The sequence below is a fragment of the Gambusia affinis genome, linkage group LG12 (assembly GCF_019740435.1).
Source record: "Gambusia affinis linkage group LG12, SWU_Gaff_1.0, whole genome shotgun sequence".
Taxonomy (NCBI): domain Eukaryota; kingdom Metazoa; phylum Chordata; class Actinopteri; order Cyprinodontiformes; family Poeciliidae; genus Gambusia; species Gambusia affinis.
In genome coordinates, this window is record NC_057879.1 from 2774116 (window position 1) to 2793852 (window position 19737).

The following is a 19737-nucleotide window of genomic DNA, read 5'->3' on the forward strand; positions in this document are numbered from 1 at the left end:
AGCATCCGGTCTGACGGAGCTTTTCATATCCCATAAAATAACAGAAAGTCATCCTTTCTTCCAATTCACAATTATGTGGACTGTTTTTCTTCTTTTTCTATCTCATAAAATCAGGTTAAAAGTCATCATAGATAATGGTTGTCAAGGGACATAATTTGAAAAACTTTGAGGGCTGTAAACACCTGAGCTCTGCAAAAGCAGCACATGATAAAATTATTCCGTGTATCCGCGATATTCCACTGAGCTTCATTTGGCAGCATCAAGATGAGAAACAAGTCATAAAATTAGTATTATTTTTTTTTAGTAAATTTATGTAATTTAAAGAAAATAAATGCGTTGCACTTGCTGTTGGGTAGGTCATGCTCTGAACAGCATTCAGTCTTTGTAATAAATTAAAAGGAGTCTCACACTAGATGAATTTAAAATAGGGTGACCATATTTTCACGACACGTTTGACCGGGAGGTGGGGGGGGACAGCACGACACATTGGACCAGGTCTGCAAAAAACAGGACACTTCCCCACTTTCACAGGACAGGACATGAAATACGGACATGTCCCGGGAAATACGGACGTGTGGTCACCCTATTTAAAAGCCTCGTCTATAGCAGCCAGTTTATAACTTCATACCAATCCCTGGTCCTAAATCTTGCAATAAAAAGCTGACTGTAATTGAAGCTTTTCCAGAGAAGAAGAGGAGGAAGTGCCCTGTTTTTGTTTATTTGGGTCAAAGGGTCAAAACAGGGATGCCGTAACGAGAGAGCGAGCTGAGATTATGGGGATGAGTCCAATAGCTGATGATGCCTGTTCAGGGATTATCTGAGAGCAGCAAAGAGAACCTCTGACCAGCAGCAGCAGAGGCTCATATAAACTTCTCCTGACCTGAGCTGACTCCTCTCACATGAACCTGGGTCAAATTTAGCATGATGGATCTGCGACAGCTTCTCTGTGGGGGAATATTCTGCATGTACATAGTGGCAGAAATAACCAGAGCATGAAACATGCAGAAAAGAAACACGTTGAAGATAAAAATCTAAAAGTTTCTCCAAGATTTTGACGTTATTGTCATTTGAGTACAAAACATTGACCAAGTTAAATCGTCCACCCAGCCAACCGAAGGCGATTTATTTGTCAGTAAAGGGACATTTCTCTATTTTTAAAGATTTGAACTGTGATCAGTTAAATTCTATGATACTTTATAGATTATTAAGCATTTAATAAAGACACATTTCCCAATCAGTGAAATCGTACTTTCACAAAAGTCCAAAAAGCAGCAATTTAAATACTCCATGTGGGACCTGAAACAAACCCAAATCCAGAATTTTTATTTTAAAATAGAAGTAAAAGGAGTTAAGTGGCCAAGAAAGCCGTTGTTCATTTTTTAATGAGTGTTTATCTGTCAATATCTCAAAAACTCAAAGGATTGACAAGTTGAAAACAAGAAAAATCTTATGCATGGATTATCTAACAAGTCGGAAAAAGACTTTTATGGTTCATGCATATAAATTGGGTAACTGTTTTCCAGCTTATGTAATTCTAAAATACCAAATGTGATTTACTTATTGTAGTTTATTTGTGGTCAAAATCAGATGAGTTTCTTTTTAATATTGAAAATGATAGAAAGCCAAATAAATGAAAAAAAATGATGTTTTTCTCCATAAAACAAATACAGATGAAGAAGAACAAAGAAAATAAACACATTTATTAATTGCATGCGTGCTTGCTGTTGATGAAAAGATTAATTTTTACCATGTATGGGCAGTGACATCACTGGGTGAAGCAGGTTGCCAGCCTCAGCTCATGTGAATTTTGTCAGAGCATAAAAAAACAGATGTTATATATATCTGTATATATATATTTGTTTGTTTGTTTTTTTTAAAATATGGGAAAATAATCTAGTCAAATTAAAAAAGTCCACCCACTAAGGTTTATGAGCACAAAATACAGAAATGGCAAATAAGTACTTGAGTTTTGTTTTTTTTCTATCACTGGTTTCTAATGAGAAAATTCATTAAAATTCAGATTCTGATCTTTTATCTGACGAAATAAAAGGACAAAATCTGAATCTTTAAATTATCCTCCTTCCCATGTGTAATATTCATTCTTCTATACTTACCCAGACTTGATATCAAATTCTGTACTTTTGAAGATTGTAGGAACCTTTTGTACAGATCTGAAGAGCACTCAAATAACTGTAGTGGAAATAACAACTAAGTACACACACGCCCACACACACACACACACGCACACAGGAGCTGGCATGGCAGCTTGTTATCTCTAAAGGACATGAGTCTTGTATTGGATCAGCCACCCTAGTGGCTTTCTATCTGTCCAATCCTGGCTATGTAGAAGCTGGCGCTGAAGCACAGACATTTGCATGGAATAGGAAAAATAATTAAAACAACACAAGATCTCATGAAAGTCTTTTGTATATTGTTTTTTTTTTTTTTTTGTCAGAACCAAATTAAAAACACACGACAGCCAGTGTTGTATTTCTGTTCCTTCACACAAAGCTGCAAAGCAACGAGAACCGGAGAAAAGGCACACAATACCAAATTGTGGTATTGTGTCCCACAATTTGGCACACAATACCACTTCTACAGCTGAAGAATCCATTCATTCTACAGAATGAATGGATTCTTCAGCTGTAGAATGAATGGATACTACAGCTGATCAGTCCGCAGGCCTTTAAGTGCGTAATGTGACATTATGTGTCCATAATGTGACACGAGCTAAACTCACAGATAAACATATTATCCTCTTTGTGTGGCTAGTTTATTCTAAAAATGATCGGGTTTATGCAGCACTAATCAGATGAGCATCAAAGTGAGATTAAAAACCTGCTGGTAATCTACATTACCAGCAGGTTGCCTTGGCAACATAATCTCCTATAGTCAACATTTTTGAAGGTGGCATGGTGAAACAAGTTTTTATGGTTAAAAGATACCTTACATTACAAAGGTCCTGCTTTGTTTCCAGCTTCCAGTGGAAATTACATTTCTCTGCTGTAGTTCTCTACAAATCCAGGCAAAATGATACAGAAAATACAATTAAAGAGGGTAAATGTTGTTTAAACTTTACAGCAGCAAAAAAAATAAAAGCACAGGTACAACACAAAATAATTGGTTCACGATTCAGCTTGTAGAGGTCTTAATGTGCCACAATTCAATTTAAAGAAATCATCAAATAATTGCTCCAATCAGGGCCGGCCCAAGGTTATATGTGGCCATAAGCAGAACTTGATTTGGGTCCCGGACTCCTACTCAGAATATCAGGACCAACAACAGCAGTTTGATCCAGGTATGGTGAAATTTGGGAGGAGGGGCGGGGCTAACTGAAGGTCAAACACAGAAATGGTGACAGTTGTAGCATCAGATTGTAACCATGGTAATTCCATAATTTATTCCTCAAAATTGAGTGATTCCATAATTCTTTGTTCTGCTTGATTTAAGAAAAAAAATCAGCTTAATTACAACAATATATTTTTTTCTAATGTTAGATGTAATTTTTTCTGCTTTATTTTATTTATTTATTTTGCTGACAAACCTCTTCTATGATTGTAGGTTCCATATTTTTATGCCGGGAGATGTTTCCACAATGAAATAGATTGACAAAAAAAAAAAAATGAAATTGACATCATGTTCCTGCCAAATGTAGGAGCAAAAAAAAGAAGAAAGGAAGAAAGAAAAAAAACAGAAAGAAAGACAAGCAAGACAAACAAATTTTAGTTACTTTAAAATTCAGCCACAACACAAATAAAATGTTGGCTTAGGAGTGATCCTAGAGAAGAAACTTTAAAAATTATATAGAATCATAAGTTACTTTAGAGATGCACAGAAAAATCGGCTGGTGACCAATTTGTGGTCAGAAACCCAGAAATTTGAAAGACTCCACTGACGGCAACCTTCTTCAGTGAGTAAGTTGCTGTGGAGGGAAGAAGACTCAAAGGTTAGCTTTTTTTCCCCAGAAACGTTGAGGTGTTTTGAAATGGAGGAAGCACAAAAGCGAGCAAGCGGCTTTTTAAAAACAGAAAAACTATCTCCTGTCAGCCGGTCATTCAGACTGCGGCAACACAGAGCCGGACCTCACTGGATGCTGATCGTTTCACTCCAAATGCTGTCTGCAGTCTGAGGGCCTTTCACACCAGACCTTTTCTGGACTTAAAAAAATAAATTGTCTGCCATAAGACGTCAATTGAAACGTACCTTCGGGGTTCCCTCCCTCCCCCAAGTAGTGGAAGGAAGAAACTGACATAAAGCGAACTTTAGTAGAATCCAGGGAGGAGGAACATGTTGCAACAAAGTTCCTGTTTTATCCTTCTGACCTTCTAATCTGACTGTTTTAGATTACAAATAGCGATTGAGATACCTATTGTCATTTGAGGTGATATCATGCACTAAATTGTGATGTTTGCAAACCTAACAAAACAAAGCATTCCACCGTTGCTCCAGCAAAGCATCAATAAAGATCAAAATATGTGAGAAGATGATTGTGTTGTGCTGTAGTTTCACCGCTAATGTACTGAATACACACCGACACTCCTTTTTAACCCAGTAATGCTAACTAAGCTAACCATGCTAATAGCTAACAAAACAGTCAAAAGAACTCAAATCCCTCTGTAATACTTTTTGTCTTTGTTTGTGACTGACAAAATTTTCTTTTATACAGCGACTTCACCTCTGCTCTGGACATAAATAATTAGCGACCTTTCCCATCTTTTTTAAATGCAAACTAATTTGAACACTGTTTAAAAAAAAGTAGTTCTAAGTAGTTCTTAAAGAAAATCAGACCAAAATTGGTACTTGCAGATCAAAACAATTTACAAAAATTGTTGATGGGGCTCAGCGGTAAAGTGTGACCCAGGCATGGAGGAATTAGTTCAATGACCTTCGCTGCATGTCTTCCCTCTCTTATAATACACTTTCCTGTCTGACAACTGCTAAAAAAAAGGCCACTAGAGCCGACAAAACCTTTTGAATAACGTTGGTCATGAATCGGCCACAAACCGCTGATCTGTGCATCTCTACAAGTTATACAACCCACTGGCAGGAACGAAATGGATTGAAATGTTTAGAGAAATTGCAACGTTCTGACACACTCCAATAACATTGAAAGCATCCCTCGTTTACTAGAGTCACACATCAAGTAAAGTATAAAACACACACACCTGCCTCAGTAAATAGTCCAATAAAACAAACAAAATAAACCCAGACAAATGTTCTTTAGGTTCAAGAAAGTATTCAGCTTTTTACTGTTACTGTCTCTTTAAGTTAGTCACTGTGGTGAGGCATGAATATGTCACCTCACTGTGGAAAATGTCAGTCCTCACATATGAACAATAAATCATTGCAAAGAGCTAAAACACAACCAAACACAATCAAACAGTACAGAGCCAGTGACTTTTTCTCTCCCCCAGGTTAAGCGAAGAGCCAGGTCCGAACCAGATCCACGGTCCAGTCAGGGCTCCTCTGATTTTGTTGTGGAAGGAAAACAAAGTGGAGAAGCGGCTGAGGACCCCCCGCTGATGAAACACAAGCTCCCCGACCAGCCAGCCGAGCCAGAAAAGGACCCGTCACGTAGCAGCGCCACAGTAAGTCCTCCATCACAAATCTAGCAAGTAAACGGCGGCGCATCTCTCCGCTTCCGTTTCCTCAGAATGAGTCAACTTAACACACACAGGAGACTCAAAACCGCTCTTCTGAGAGTCCTCTCTTCAGTTTTTGGGATAGATTTTCTCATAGAAGAAATTTTGAGCCAGCAGGTAGAGTTCCCCGTCTTTTTCTCTGACAGCATGGGCCCTGACGAACTGGAACTGCTCCAGCGCAAACTCATAGAAGTCGTTCTCCATCTTCCAGATGGCTGACTGCTGCAGCTTGGCGATGGATTCCTTAGTGGGTGGCTTTTTCTCACTGGTCCTCCTCAAGTGGGATTTCTTTCCTTTAAGACAAGAAGATACAAGGTAGGTGTCTAGTCACTCAAAAAAAAAAAAAAAAAAAACTGTTATGAAATTTTTTTTCTAACATTTCCAGCATTAAAACCTCCGCTTTACCTGATTTATCTCTATTGTCTCAGGAATGACTGAATTTCTCAAATTACCCACAGATGGACTCAGTTTTTTAAGAAGTTAAATTCTGAAGGCAGTAAAAGGGCTCTGAATTAACTTACTTAATTACTTTAAAAACTATTCAGTAATTAGTGTGGTAAATTATTAAATATTTTCTTCCACTTCAACATTAAGTAGACTACCTGGCCATAAAAAGGCAGCACACTAATAACAGGTCAGACCAGGTTTAGCAGTGGAATAAAAAAACATTTATTGATGGAATGAAATGGTGATTCAGTAAATATTGAGCCCAAAGGGAAATGAAATGTTGTTGTAACTCATATTAATTCAAATTCTTCAAAGAGTTATTGTAAATGGTGATGGCTTTCGCCAAGAAAGACCTCCTGTAGCAGTCTGTATCACAGTGAATATGAAGAAGCCTCTGACTGAAGTTCTTCTTAAAGCTATCTCATAAAGATTGTCAGGGTTGTCCATAATTTTCTTGAATTTATGTAAAATCCTTCTTTGCATCATCATCATCATCATCATCATCATCTCTAGAGGTCCCACAGACGTCCCCTGAACAGAACCAGCCAACTTCACCGGGTGAGATCGGTTACTACGGTTACGGAGTTGGGTGAAAACAACTCTGGAAAAAAATTTCAGGGCCCAATGCACTGAACCATGTTGAAAACCTCCTGGTTATTCCACCAAATATTGATTTCTGAACTCTTCCCAAGTTAAAACATTAGCATTGTTGTTTCTAAATGAATATGAACTTGTTGTCTTTGCATTATTTGAGGTCTGAAAGCGCTGCATCTTTCTTTATTATTTTGGCCATTTCTCATTTTCTGCAAATTAAAACTACATTTTTGATTGGAATATCGGAGACATGTTGTCAGTAGCTCATAGAACAATGTTCGTTTTACTCAAACATATATCTTTAAAACGTAAAATCAGAGAATTTTAAGTGGTCTCCTATTTTTCCCCCCCAGAGTATTTTACATACTCATATTGCCACCTTCCAAAATATCTTTTGGTAAAGAGAGGTGGTGATTTTTTTGGATGGAGCCAGGGGAGGGAAGACTTATGCCGTTATTGGAGGAAGGTGGCATCATAACATATGTAGAAATGCTCTCTGGAATGAGTTAGGAGTTTCTCCTGCTGCGTCTTAAGAATCTGTCCTTTTGAAGTCTGGCTATTTGATTAAATATTTAAGATCTGAATTTTTTTTCCCCTCCAGTTAGATTTTTTTTTTAAATATAAAGCCATGATAGTTGTTTATTCCAGCAAAAGGGGTTGAGGCGGTACTAGGATTTAACGATAGAGTAAAACTTGCGCTACCCGTTTTGTACAACTCTGTGGCTCCTCTGAAGAACCGTGGCAACGCAGCCTCCAGCATCATCACAAAGTCCTCCAGCTCCTCGGTGACTCCCACCAGCATGTACTCATTCACCAGGTTGTATTTGGCCTGCTCCAGCGCCCACTGGCTGCCCACGTTCCTGCACACATCAAGTTTTGTTTGGGTTGACGGGGAGAAAAGCAAGACGAGACCATTTCTGTTCCGGTTGCTGTTCAAGACTATAAAAATTTAAAAAAAATATGCGGCTATCGGAGCAGGGATGGAGGGGAGGGATGGCGCTGTGGATGGGAACACATCAGGAGTGAGACGCCACCAACACATGCGCTGCGAGAGATGGAGCCAAGAGCGTGTTGTGAGCCCAGAGGACAAAATGGAGGCTGAGAAGAAGAAAAAAAAAAAAAAACAACAGCTGCTTTTCAGATGTTTCTTAGTTTGTTTCAGCTTTCCATCCCGTTCTCTAGAGAAGAAAGTAAAAGGTGTCAGAGAGTCACAGCAAGAATAAAAGCAATGCAAAAGGTGAGCTGGTTACATAAATACAGAGATGAGGTCAAAGGTGAAAGCACTGAAAGATCCTGGGAGGAGGGGAGCAAAGTACTTTAAGGCGCAATGTGAACTGATAAAAGCTGCTGCTTAGAAACTATTTTACAAGCAGAGATAACAAAACGATACAGACAACAAAATATGTATAAAACTTTCATCTTGTCCTTTTTAAAGCAAGGCTGCAGGAAAAAAAAGAAGTGCAAAATTAGGAAGCATATTATAGTAGCTGGTAAAAATGTTCAGATTGGTGCTTATTCTTAAATTAGACAATGTTTTAATTGGTCATTTTACTTATTACGTAGAACAACTAAAATGTTTTCTGATTGTGAAAAGACTAAACACTGGTCTTGCTAAAATGTTCATATTAGTTAATTTTTTTCTGCATTGTTAAAATTTGTATTAATTATCTACACAGCTGAAATCAGAATAATCAAATAAAAATACACTTTCTCCCTGTCTGAAGTTAAATCAGACCAAACTTCTCTCACTTTAGATCAGTCAAAATTACCAAACATATTTCTATTTGCTAAATGTTGGAAAACGTATTGAGGAGATTTTTACACAGATTTCTTTTGTAACTTTCTTTGAATTTAGAAGTTTCCATACATTTACATACAAACGGTTTAAGTCGGACAGTTTAAATCCCTGATGCTGACCAAATGCTTGTAAACTTCAGAATTCGAAGAAAGTTTCAAAAGTTCTCAATAAAAATTTTCTAACATTTAGAAAATGGAATAAACTGGAATAAAGGAAAATGTCAGCGTGTGCCACAGATTAGAATGTGGAGATTGTTCTGTCGAGTACGGCTGCTTTCAGGCTCAATTCACCAACTATTACTGTTTGATATCGGTCAACAAAACTGACATCATGATATACATTTTGCTTTTTTTCTCCTATAACAGTTTACAGTGCGCCCAGGCATATTCGGTAATCCATACTTCTAAACTCAAATTGCAGGATTCTTTTCTCCAGTTCGTGTTATAAAAATCAGGACATTTCACTACAAAATATTCACCTCAAACTGCTCTTCTGTAGGAAACACAAATAAAGAAGCAAAATAATTAAGTGCTGAAACTGTTTTATTTATTTATTTATTTCATGTTCAGTGTGGTATTTTGCCATTGGTGCTGCAGGACATGGAGGTCCACCACTCTCTTCGTGTTATCTTTTGATTTTCCATGGTGTCACACAAAGAAACAGGAAGTTTGAGTAGTTCCCTTGAAAAGTGTTCCTCCAGTTAACTTGTCTTAATGTATGTAAACTCTTGAATTTGAAAAAATCCACAAAAACTTGTAAAGGGGCAGTATAATCTATCAAGCACAATCAACTGTCTATGTTATCTTCAGCTGTTATTAAAATGCTATATAGCTATATATCTATAGATATAGATATAGATATATGACTTAAAAGTAACTTAACTTTAATGTCTTGAAATTGGGCCTCTGTTTCTTTAAGAAACTCTTGCTCTTTCTGAAACTCTCCCTTTCAGAAAGTCATCACAACATGGTTCCTCTATTAACCCTCTAACAATGTTTTTTACCAACGTTGCACTGAGAAGTAGCTCCTATGACGAGCTTAGCAGATGCACAGCTCCACCAGGTGTTTGCTAATTGCTGCTGGCTAGTCTGAAGGAGCTGAGGGGGAGATGCAGGGGCAACACTCCAGGTATGTTTTTGGATGAGGGAATACCATTATAAAATGATGTAAAGTCCAAAAAAGTTGACATTACATAATATATCCTTTAATGTTTCAACATTTAACAATTAGAGATAAAATTGGCAATCCTAACTAACCAAAGTTGGGAAACGTTAACCCTGATATAATGTCAGACAATGAGGAAAAAAAGCTGGTCTTTTTCACAGAGTACAGCTGAATATCTGGTCTCAGCTGTACTAGCCTCAGGTTGAGTTTAGTCTAAGAGTTATTAATGTCCTGTGTTTCCACGGGAACGATAACCAGAGTGTTTGCTGTCAAAGAGGAATAAGGAGTGAAACTGGAACTCTTACCAGCATTCAGAATAGTGGCCACAGAAAAAGGGGATCTGGAGCCAGAGTTTCTCAGGAGCACAGTCCGATCCGCCGGCTGACACGCACTCGTCAAACGTCTGAAACAAACGCGCACAAAACGCATCAGGGGACAAAGCCGGGCATCTTTTTTAACCCTTTCTTAATCATCTACATCCAACCATGCATGCAGAGCATCATCTGACATCAATATGACTCAGAAACATGACTCAGCAGGAAAGTGGGACAGAGAGGAAGCAGAGGGGATTGTTGGCATGTTTTGTTTTTTTTTGTGTGTGTTTTTTTATACCTTCTTGTCTCCTTGTTTCCTGCGTCTCAGGCCGGGTCTGTAGTCGTCCCCGAACCGCAGGAAGTAATAATAAGATACCAGCCTCTCGATGGGGTCTCTGATCAGGTTAATGTAGATGGGCTTCCTCTTCACTCCAAACCTGAGGAGGATTCGCTGAGTCAGGCAACTGGACAAGGCTGGACAGTAAAACCATTTTATCATGGGGAACAAAAAATGTAAAGTTTGTGATAGAAATGTACCGATCCCACGTTAATATCTGTAGCGGTCCAGATATTGAAAAAAATTCTAGATGAGGTATTGTGACAATGTGCCCGATATATACAGACAGATCTATTCAGTCTATTTCTATGATTTGTGTTCCGAGCGACGTCATGGTTTATTATTTAATTTCAATGTTTCGAATTCCTAATTGCACTTTCTGAACCATTTGTTGGAGTTTATTTTACATGTCTGACCAACCTAGTCAATCTGTTGTTTTTGTCAGTTTCAGTTTCTTTCTTATTTATCTCACACTGGCTGTTCTACTCCCACCTGCACTCATCATGAACTACATCATGGAAGTTGTTTTGTTTTTACGTATTTGTCCAAACTTGTGAAGCTAGCTCAGATGTGGTTCTGGTCCTCTGGGTTTTCTGAACTCCACAGTCAACGCAGCCGTCTAACAGGACATTTCAGAGAATCTCATGCTTGCTTCTGCTGACATGCTTTCTGAGGACGCTGGTTTGATTTTCCAACAGGATTTGGAACCTGTCTGCTTCACCAAAAGCCAGTATGAACATGTCCTAATCTCTGATTGGTGAATCCAGCCGGGTATTGTCAAGTAAGCACATCTCTTTGTGTGTAATGACTTCATATATTATTATTTAGTTTCACTCTTTAAACTGAACTACTGCAACAACTTTTTCATAATATTATAAATTAAAGGGAGGAGCATGCCCCCATTCATCTAAGGGACCACCAGGGGGAGTTAAAGACCCTTTGGGTCTTTAACTCAGGAAATCCAACCTTTAACTCCCAGGTTGGATTTCCTGGTATGTAAGCAATCTGCCATCATAAACATGAACAGAAATGATTTCTTTACTTGGTAAAATCCAGGAAGGAGACGTGTCCGTGGTAAAACGCCGGCTTCATTTCCCTCCATTCTGTCACGTTCTTTACAAACCGCACCTGAACACACCAGAAAATGCTGATTACGCCAGAGTCTGTCTGTTTGTCTGTCTGCCTGCCACACTGTATTAAACCAGAGTCTGTCCGTCTGTCTACCTGGTCCTGTATGGACATGACGGGGTTGTTTTTGGTGGTGTTGATGTGCAGCACGTGGTAGTGGTTCTTCCCGCACAGGTCGTAGGCGATGTTGGTGAAGGAGGTGCTGGCGGTCTTGGGCACGCGGTTGTAGATGATGACCAAGTCGTCCTCGCTGTTGGTCAGCGCGGCCGCCGCCTCGCGCTCCCTCAGGCCGTCCTGCGTGTGCCGCTGCTCGATCTCCCGCACTTCATGCCGGGCGATGGCTCGCTCTGCGGGAACGACAGGAAACCTGATGAAGCCTTACAGGATTCATCTGATCCTGATACTTTACGCGTGGGCCGCCGTTTGTGAAGTTACAGAGTGAAAAATTGAACAGCAGTAATTCTGCAACACTATGCCGAGTCTATTTGGTCCTTATCAGAGTAGGTGTTACTTTAACTCTTTTCAAAGTAATTTCAACAGGAAATGGAGTAATATAACACTTGAAAAAGTTTTGACTACTCAAACTATTTTTGAAATAACTCCGTAAGAGTTCAATTAACAACTAAACACCATGAAACCTGTGAGAGATTTCAGTCAGAAAGAAAATGAATGTGCTTATTGATTTTTCAACATCATATTTTCACCATTTTATTCATACATTTAGAGTTCCAAACTAAGTATTTAGTTTTCAAACTAGTTCAAATTAAATGTTTATTTTACTAACTGAATACTTAGTTCCAAACTAAATATTTAATTTGAATATTTATTTTCCAAATTAAATATCCAGAAAGCTAGCTAAATATTTAGTTTTCTAACAAAAAAAATATTTAATTAGAGAGCAGCAGAGCTTATACAGAGGTCCAAAATCCAGTTTTTATTTTAATATGCAATACCCACTTAATGATAAGCTAAATATATTTGCTTGGACCTAAACATTTAGTTTACAAGTTATGTATTTAGTTCGGAAAATAAATATCGAAGATAAATATTTAACTTTCTAACTAAATATTTAAATTGGAAGTTAAATATTTAGTCCACTAACTAAATATTTAGCTCCACATTAAATATTTAGTTTGGAATTCTGACATTTATAAATGTAAGTGTGACATGGTGAAAATATGACCTTAAAAAATGAACAGCCATTTCTCAAATGGCTGCTCACTTCAAATCCATCCATCGTTGCGAAGGGTGCAGTAAGACAAATTATTGCTGCTAATATTGACTGTGTAACTTTAGCAACAGCGTGCCATATTTACAGTCCTGCACAGTGAGAGCCAAAATACACCAAAGTCACTGCTTATAAAAGAGAAGCAGCCAGGTCTTGCTGATTGGAAAGCATTGATCGGCTGATCATCAGTAAGCAGGATGACCTCTATAAAAACTAATGTGGAGACAGTTTGTGGATCTATTAATCAGGCTGGTGACAAAACAATGTGGAGGAGGAAACCATCGATCTAAAAAAAAGATTATAAAGCCATAAGAAAAAACCCACAAGTTCTATTTAAGGTCTCAGAATGTAAAGTTTATAACAGTGGAAAAATGTTCCGGTTGGGCCAGAAGAAAGACCCTTGGGGGAAAAAAAATCATTTCTGAAACCCAAAGTTTTCTTGGGTCAGGTGGGAGGCCCTCCAGCGGGTTCTGAACCGGGCCGTGCAGCACAACCGTGAACCCAAACAGCAGAACGAAAGGGAAAGTAAAGAAGTACGACCTTACGAAGCTCCAGTGAAAGCCTGAAACTAGGCTGAGCTGAAAAGCTTTGCATATGATACATATACAAATGCCCAAGAAACCAAAGTGGTGGACATTTACAGGAACTACTGCTGCTGACGTTGGTTCTACAAACTGAAAGGTGTACTTTGGTCCTGAGACGCTGCATAGATTTAGCATATTTGTTCCCAGGGGGGACAAGACTGCATATTCAGAGACACATAAAGACACTTACAAAGTCAGCCTTCTATAGCAAGAAGATCATGTCCAGGACTAAAGGACTAATGTCCCTGCAAGATCTAGAGAAACTCATCCATGTGTTTCTCTTTTGTCGCATTTTGTCTGCAACAGTATCTTCACAGGTCTGCCTAAACAAAATAAAATAAAAAAATCAATCAGACAGCTGCAGCTAATCCAGAATCTGACTGTATGAGCAACAAATCTAAGCTTAAATTTAAATCTGATCCACTCAGTGATGCAGCACTCAGTGATTGATCAATAACACAGCTCTGAGAGAGACTAGAGCTGTAACTTCATTACAAATAGATTTTCATTTCATTCTGCATCGTCCCTGTCTGTGCGCGGCAAAGCTAAAACTTGTGCCGTGCGTTGCAAGTGGGATAAAAAATGTTGTCAACAGGATTATTAGTTAATCTTTCTACGAACAATCTGTTTGTAGAAAGTTGTTTGTGGAAAGATATTTCTACAAAATGCAAAAAGCATTCGTGTCTCTTGGACTTTCCCAGTTTCTCCTCACATTGCAGCAGTAAACTTGCTTGAGTTTTTTTTTTTTTTTTTTTTGCGTTTTTATAATGCACTGCAAAAGAACGTAGTGCAGAACTCTGAGGTGAAAGGTCATATGGTGTTTAAAATTGGCTCTAAATAAAGTCCAGAGGGAGAAATTACTTAAAGAAGTGACCTCATTAGGTATCATAGCCCACCTCCGTGTTATCCAGGCTCAATTCAGCTGTTCCGTGACGTTCCAAGAGGTTTGCTGGCAAACAAGCAGCATCATGAAGACCAAGCTAAATAATATCCCAAACATTAAACATTATCAGCAGTAAATAGAATATGTTGGCAGGACAGCTATTAGCCACTGTTGAGGGTAAAAAAAACAACAAAGAAAAACTTAGAAAGGCCATTGTAAAGTGTGCCAGAACTCATCCACGGGACAAAAGCAATCATGTTAAAGAAGATACTAGAAGAAAATGAACTTTTTGGCTCACAAGCAAAACGCCTTGCATAGCGTGAGACTGACAATGCACATCATCCTGAACACACAGATCAAAAGTGAACCGTTGTGCTGTAGGGGAGGCTTTTCTTCAGCAGGGGTTGGGCAGTTTGCCAGGGTTCATGATAAGATGGATGGAGCTACACACAGGGAAATCCAGGAAGGCAATCTGTTAGGAGCAACAAAAAGACTTGAGACCGAGGCGGAAGTTCAAAAGCCGGAAACTCATTTTCATTTTCTGGCGTGATCCTTTGAGGATCCTGAACGTCCTCAAAAGGCCCATTGTGGCAGAATGCACTGATAAAGCTACCCATTAAAAAGTGTTAAAATATCAATAAAGAGTTTCCTTTGCATTCAATCACTTATTCTCCATGTTGAATGATACTGAACATCTTTTCATAATGATGTAATTTGGCGGTCTACGGATAAAAGTGTCTTAAAAAATTAAGCACACAACTCTTAGTTTGAAGGTTCTGCTCATGTGGGGGCCACATTAAAAGTTATTCCAGGCCGGATTTGGCCCCCAGCCCTCGAGTTTGACGGATGTGTTAGGATATGAGTTTTACTGACAAATAAGATTTTTCTAAAATAAAAATCTTATTCTCTTTTATTTATCATGGTACAGGTTTTTCTTAATTATTATTTTAAACCCCAAACTGATAAAACTACAGAAAAGGGCAAAACATAAAAAATTCCAGGACATTTGCGAAATTCCTTCACTATGAACAATCCAATATTTTGCTTGCTTTGTGAAAACCTCCAATGTACAACATACTAAATATTAATTAACATGTTTTAAAGTTTTAAAACATGTATTAAGAAATGTATTTTTCTATTGTCGATTAAAAGAATAATAATTGCGGCACTTGGGGACTCTCAACTTGGTGATTTTTGACTTCTGGCCTAATCAAAGTCCAAAATTGAAACCAACTGAGACTTGGAAACTGAATTCATTCATTCTAATTCAACTTGAGCTAATTTGCAAAGAGTAGGCCAAATCTGTATCATTTAGATTCGCTAGAGACAAATCCTACATGACTGGAACTGCGGTGCCAGGTGGTTCTAGCACGTTTTGGGTCAGGAGGGTTGAAAACAAACCCAAAGCACACTTTTTAGAACTTTATTTGTACGACGGCCTGTCAACGACACGATGCAAAGCTCTACATGATCGTCCAGGAAGAGTGAATGCTGCAAACCAGTGACTTGGTACAGTGCCAATTTGATTAAAATTAAACTTGACTGAGCATGATACGTTTTTTTGATATGCCTTGAGATGTTTGTTGTGAATTGCCTTGGTATTAATAACCCAAACCGAGCTGAATAAGTGTTAGAGGTGCAGCCCTGAAGCAGACGGGTTTAAGGGCTTGAGGTTGGCCGTTAGACGTAAAGATTACAGTTATTTGATAGCTAACTGGACATTTACAGGACATCAATGCCCTTTAAATTAGGACCGCGGAGGTTTTACTGGGGTTACTGCCTCCCAAACACTGTGTGAGACTGCTGAGGAGCCAGACTCCGGTGCCTCGGTGTGAATAGACGCAACACAAAGAACGCCTGGCCTTTGACGCCCTCCGGCTTTTCTTCGCCAAAGTTTGCCTCCAGATTGACGGCCGTTGACAAAGACAGCGAGTGCGCTGCAGGAAGGATGTAGGAAGAGGAAGTTTGTGTGAGTGTGTGAAGAGGGTAGGCAGCAACACCAGAGCGTCTAATACCCGTGGGAGCTCCAAATGGAGCGCGGATTTGAAGCATTGCCTCGCACAAGGGACACAAGCCTGCCTAGTTCTTACGAATAAAATTTTATTTGGGGTTCCACTTCTTTCCTTATTGTGAGTATATGTACATGAAGTGCCCTCCTGAGCTACACGGCCCCATGCAGCTGTTTACGAGGCGGGGTCAGGTTTCACTTCCACTCGCTTGTGTCCACAGGACATCGGACACAGCGGAGTGGAGTCGGGCCAGCTGCTGGCGATGGACGAAGGGTTCGTACAACAACTGGATTGAAGACATGTGTTCACGTGACGACGGAGGGCTCGCCTCGGCCAACATCAACAGCAGTAACAGTTGCTATGTTGGAACCTTATCGCCTCAGATCAAGTGACATCTTTGGAATATTTTGATCCAGAACAGAGAGGGTACACAGAGTACCGCAGAACCAGCAGTCCCTGACAATACAAGTCATCAACGTCATGCGCTTCAGAGTGGCACAGAGTGGCCGGGGTTGTGTAGATACTTTCCACACCTACACAACCTGTAAACATTTCCCAGTATGTTAGGCGTATGAGGAGAATTAGTGAACACTTAGGTTATTCCAACATGTACCATGTAAATCCACGCAGTGAGTACATTATACTATACCATAAATGCAAATTTAAAAATCACTCCAATAAACAATGAGACACCTAATTCAGAGTATCGTGGTCATATTTTAAAAATCTACTTCTGATCTATTTCATATTTAAACAGTAAATGAAGACACACTCATTGGGCGGCTGGTGGCTGGAATCAGATGATTTTTAGCTCCGGTGGCCTTGACCAGACAGACAAACTGAAAACTCTCATCCTTTTTTCAGATCAGTAAAGGCTATGTCAATTGTGGTAATAACACTCTTTAGTGTGGATGTTGTTACTGAGTGAAGACTCCAGGTTTGCTATTTTTTAGTGTTGCTAAGGTGCTAATAATTGAACTCAGAGGAAGAAGACAGCTGTAACAACCTTTTTGTTTTCTGTCTTTAAACATGCAAAACTTGGACATGATGTTAGCATAATGCTAACAGCACTAACCGCCTGTATAAAATGCTCTAGTCTATGTTGTAATCATTTTGTCTTTGCTTTGTAACTGAGTGGAATATAGAAAATTTTTTTTATATATGATCACATGACTATATCTTAAACCTCAAAGATATATCGGAATTTGCTAAACTAAGATTTATCAGGTCCAAGCTTTGTTCAGTGTTTTCTTGTGTAGTGACACTAGTTTAAAATATGACAAAGCTAATAGCTCTCTGGGAACATTCAGTATAAATGTACCACTTTATGCCTATCAAGCTGTGTTTTCTTCTGTTTTGTTTTTTTTATCCATTGAACACATTCTACATCTTTGCTACAGCCTGCTCCAAAAAAAAATCCTACAGTGTTGGCTTTCATCCCAGACCTTTTACCCTATAATGAAGAGAAAGTGTCTAAGCCCAATCCTTCCTCTCTTCTGAAACACTGAGCACTATGTACACAAACCATGTTGTCTGTAGGATATATTTAGAGGTAGCTTATGTTTTTCTTCCCACGAAGGTTTGGTTGCCAAGGATTTTAATTTTTCCAATGTACTTTAGTCCCAGAAAACTGCTCAGTTGCTTCCATCCAGTGCTGCTATGTTCAAGACAACAACAGCATGGCTTACTGATATAAAGTAAACTGGTGGCACAGTTGTCAAATGCCTTTGTGCAACAGAATAACAATTCTGTCTTGCCTGGAACAAAACTTGCGCTGTCAGAGTTTCATTTCACCAGTGTAGCCATTTTTTTTGCAGGTTACTCCTAAATCAGGTGCTGGCTTGTTAAGTCTCCAAGATGCAGCTCTCAGATAACATTTCTTCTGACTTTCTGCTCCTCACTCATGTTTTATGAGTTCAAATTACAGCTAGTGACTCAGGATAAGTTCAAGCCATTCTTCCATTGATTGACGTCTCAGTAAACTTGTGCTTCCATTTTTACATAGTTCTCAGTAGATGAAGATAACTTTAGGAAAAAATACTTAACTTTATCATAAAGCAATAAATAAAAACATAATTTAGTAACTGCATATTTGCCCAACCCAAACATTCTCCCTAACCTTACCAAGGGGCTCCATCTACCAGGTTTTGGTTCCTTTAAGGCCAGTTGGTCTTCAGAAGTTTAGCAAATATGCCAGTAATGGCTATAAAGAGGATAAACAGACACACAGATTTCTATTTCCAGATGTGTATGAAGAACACATTTCCAACAAGGAGTTGCTGCTGCTGTGTGGACGACATGAAACCGCATGGAAGAGACACTGCGTGCACCAAACGTCACGTTTAAAACCCACCAAAATTAGCCTTCCAGCTTGAATCCCGTTGGGTAATGTTTTTCTGCAAGGACTGAGAAAACACGAAGGCTGCCGTGTTGCTAACTGAAATCCACTGACCATGTGAAAGGAGCCCTGAAAGCGCTTGTTAACCACACAGGTTCTGCCAAATTTCCAACCAACAAGCAAGCGAAGAGAGGTTCTTCTTGGGCTTTGTAGTGGGTTCCCCATTCATCGCCAGACTGAACACACTTGGCAAAGACCCCCATATCAAATAGTGCCAGACACACACACACAGAGCTAAGCTCAGAGCTCCCCTCTGAGGTCATTTAATTAGGGAACAAAAGTGTGAATTACTATGGCCACACAGCGGGGCTCCTTTCTTTTCACAGTTCCCTCAGCTCCCCTCCCCTCTAGCCGTCGCCGTGCATTAAAAGCTAATTATGAACCATGCAGCCTACACGGGTCTTAAAAACTGTGACAACTACAAGCCTATTACTCCCGGTCCCGTTCCAAGTGAGAGGCGGGCGGAAGACAGAGGGGCTGGTAGTTGAAACATATTTACTGAAGCAATTTCACGCTGATTAGACATTGGAATTTCAAATCATCATTCACATTCGCAGCTTGATCTCCGAAATGGGACAGGCCGTCATGTATTATTGCTCCCACGCCAGATCTGATGGGATAATAAAAGCAAGAGAGAGAAAGAGAGAGAGAAGATGATCCTTTCTCCAAGCGGCTCATAAATCCATCATCGCTCCCATCCACCAGTTCTCCTCTTCTCCCTTCTCCCCTCTGGAGAGGCTTAGCCTCAACGAACCGAGGCCTGGAGCTGAGCGGGTAATAGAGATTGGCAATGAGGGGCAGACTGAGGTGTACGGCTTGTGTGGTTCTGCTTGGACGCCGCCGGATTGCAAAATCAATGGAGGATGGCAGGAAGGAGATCTAGCTTGCTCTTGTGGTAAAAATCTGTTAGTTTTTTGTTTTTTTGTTAAAAAATGGAGTTTTCTTCCCCTGCACCTCTGAGTGTAGCTTGCTAGTTTTGCTTTACCAGGTTTCCAGAATGGGTGGCGGGGAGGGCAATTATGTCACCACTGCAGCATTCACACAAACTTTGGAAAGTCTTAATTATTCTGATTCAGTCTTTGGATGCATTTAGCTAAGGGTGGATTAGCAGCGGAGTTAAGAAAGAAGGGCTAGGGTTAGAGGAGATGCAGGTCCGCATAAACGGAGCAAAACACGACGAGGAGATGGGAACGTGTGTGAGAGGAATCAGG

General features: G+C 39.5%; 1 protein-coding gene across 1 annotated transcript in view; it reads right to left on the reverse strand.

The window, feature by feature from the left end:
- Positions 1-2105: 2105 nt before the first annotated feature.
- hs2st1a (heparan sulfate 2-O-sulfotransferase 1a) overlaps positions 2106-19737 on the reverse strand; it is a 45437-nt gene continuing 27805 nt past the window's right edge. The window contains exons 2-7 of the mRNA XM_044133069.1: positions 11521-11771; positions 11339-11424; positions 10258-10396; positions 9951-10048; positions 7386-7543; positions 2106-5935 (exon numbers count right to left, since the gene is read on the reverse strand). Of these exons, the coding sequence (XP_043989004.1) occupies positions 5712-5935; positions 7386-7543; positions 9951-10048; positions 10258-10396; positions 11339-11424; positions 11521-11771 (956 nt within the window). The 3' untranslated portion in view covers positions 2106-5711. The remainder of the gene's footprint in view (positions 5936-7385; positions 7544-9950; positions 10049-10257; positions 10397-11338; positions 11425-11520; positions 11772-19737) is intronic.